Source organism: Galeopterus variegatus, unplaced genomic scaffold (assembly GCF_000696425.1).
Source record: "Galeopterus variegatus unplaced genomic scaffold, G_variegatus-3.0.2 Scaffold8422, whole genome shotgun sequence".
Classification (NCBI taxonomy): domain Eukaryota; kingdom Metazoa; phylum Chordata; class Mammalia; order Dermoptera; family Cynocephalidae; genus Galeopterus; species Galeopterus variegatus.
Genome location: NW_007734533.1, coordinates 290 through 2,365, shown reverse-complemented (window position 1 = coordinate 2,365; position 2,076 = coordinate 290). Strand labels below are relative to the sequence as shown.

Sequence of the window (2,076 nt, the reverse complement as noted above, 5' to 3'; positions counted from 1 at the left end):
CCCAGGCACAGAGGTACTGAGGGAAGCTGAGCTTCTGAAAACAGCTGAGGGGGCGAATTTTCATATTTATAAAAATATCAACCACCTCCCGGCTGAGGGCAGACGGCTGGCACCGCACTCACAGGTGTAGCGCTCCCCGGCTGCTGGAACCAGGCCGTGCATCTTCCCTGCCATGTAAATGTTCTCACCATTTAGGGTCACAGCGTCGATATGCCCAGCCTGAAGGGAACAGAAAGAGGGACCGCAGACCGGTTCTCGATGTCAGGATCTGATGGAGGTGGCAGGGCCTGGTCTCTTGGGGGAGACCTGGTCTCCTCTGGGGAACCTGGGTGCGGAATGCCCAACCCTGCCCATGTGCCCTTCCTGTCCTTGAGAAAATGCCCAGCCAAGAGGGGTGCTCGCAGGGCCAAAAAGCAACCACACTGGCACTGCCATTCGTGGGTGTTTGCTTCGTTCTGTTTACAGAGGGTCTCTGGTGTGTCCCTGGTCTGAGCAAAGCCCTTGTGCTTGGTGTGGGGTCTCCCCGTCGGTTGCCAGCCCCCAGAGGACTAGGACACTGTACCTCCAGCACCTACCAAGGGCTGGCATGCAGGGCACATACAATACATATTTGTTGAATGCGTGTGCAAATGGAAGAGTGATCCAGCCCTTTAAGGTCTTGACAGTCTTGGGGCTGTGGGATAAGGCTCCAGGGTTGAGGGACAAGGCCCTGCCTGAGGGGGTGGCTGGAGGGGCTCCAGCCTTTTTCCCTTAGACCCTCGTGGAGCACCTACCCCCACCCCACTGTCCATTCTGAAGCTCTTGACAGGTGATGCCAGAACCCTGCAGAGGGGTGAACTGGTAAGCCACAGTGATGTGACAAACCTAGGGAAGGGATGGGGGACAGGGAGAGAGGAGATGTCTGCACTCCAGGAGGGTGCCCCACACCATTCAGGCCCAGAGGCATGGTATTCTGAGCCTGGAGGGTGCATCTCTAGGGGCCTTTCTTTTCCCCCACCCGGACCTTCTCCTTCCTACTGTGATGTCAGGGAGGACACACAGACCTAGACCAGGTCCCTGTTAGGCTGAAGGTCTCTTCCTTGGGTCACTGTAGCTGGGCAGGAAATGGGTGTTAGAGCCACACTGGACACCATTGCTGAGAGTCTTAGAAGCTAAAACTAAGGATCTCTGAGCCTCTTGCTGGGGTTCTGAGGAACCCCTGAAGTCCGCTTCTCTCCCCACAGGCCGCTGGCAGCCCGTGACCCTCTGTGAGCTCAGACTGAGAGGAGGTTCTTGCTTGGAGGGAGCAGAGACCTCCCTCCCTGCATCCCTCCATCTCTCCCTGCTCTGGGGCCCTTGGCACAAACGACCCCACCACAGGACAGCCTGCCAGGCATTGGGAAGTAAAGACCCCTCCACCCCTAAGTCTCCCTCCCAGTTCCAGCTGAGACGCCTCCTCCATCAGTGTCACCCACAGCTTAGCTCAGCTCTGCACAGAGACAGACTTCTATCGGCACGTGGCGAAAGTGGTTCCTCTACTCCCGAGCTGGGGACCTTGGGCAATTGACTTTCTCAGCCTCTGTCAGCCCCAGTCTCCACACCTGAAAATGGGGCTAATAATCATACCCACCCCACAGGTTTGTGGTGAAGATTAGCTGAGATAATGCACACAATGGCTTTGCATAGAGTCGGGCACGCAGGAGGTGTTAGCTCATGAGGCTGTTATCCATCACAAGCCTGGTCGCCCTTCTCTTCCTGTCCAGTGTCCTCTTCTTGGCCTTCTAGTCAATGTGGCTAACTGGCTGAGCAGGGTTGGCATTCCTGAGGGGCTGTGGCTGGTGCCTGGGGACTGCCCTGATCAGGCCCTACCTGCTTGCTCTTAAAACAGGACGAGAGGAGTCCAGGCACCCCGGCCTGGCGGGCCTGGGCTTGGGCCTGAGGCTGAACACCTGCACCCACAGGAAGGCTGCCTCCCTGGCTGCAGGGCCTCTGGGACCTCCGCGTTCTGGCCTCAGTCTCCAGCCAGAGAAGCAAAACTGGAAACAACGAATGGGGACTGAGACCACGGCCAGTGTTTTGAACTGCACATGCGGAGCC

The 2,076-nt window shown here is 57.6% G+C and overlaps 1 protein-coding gene across 1 annotated transcript in view; it reads right to left on the bottom strand.

The window, feature by feature from the left end:
• LOC103608449 (melanotransferrin-like) overlaps positions 1-219 on the bottom strand; it is a gene marked incomplete at its 5' end in the record, with an annotated part of 39,375 nt that extends 39,156 nt beyond the window's left edge. Inside the window, one exon of the mRNA XM_008592875.1 lies at positions 123-219. Coding sequence (XP_008591097.1) covers positions 123-219 — 97 coding nt within the window. The remainder of the gene's footprint in view (positions 1-122) is intronic.
• Positions 220-2,076: the final 1,857 nt, after the last annotated feature.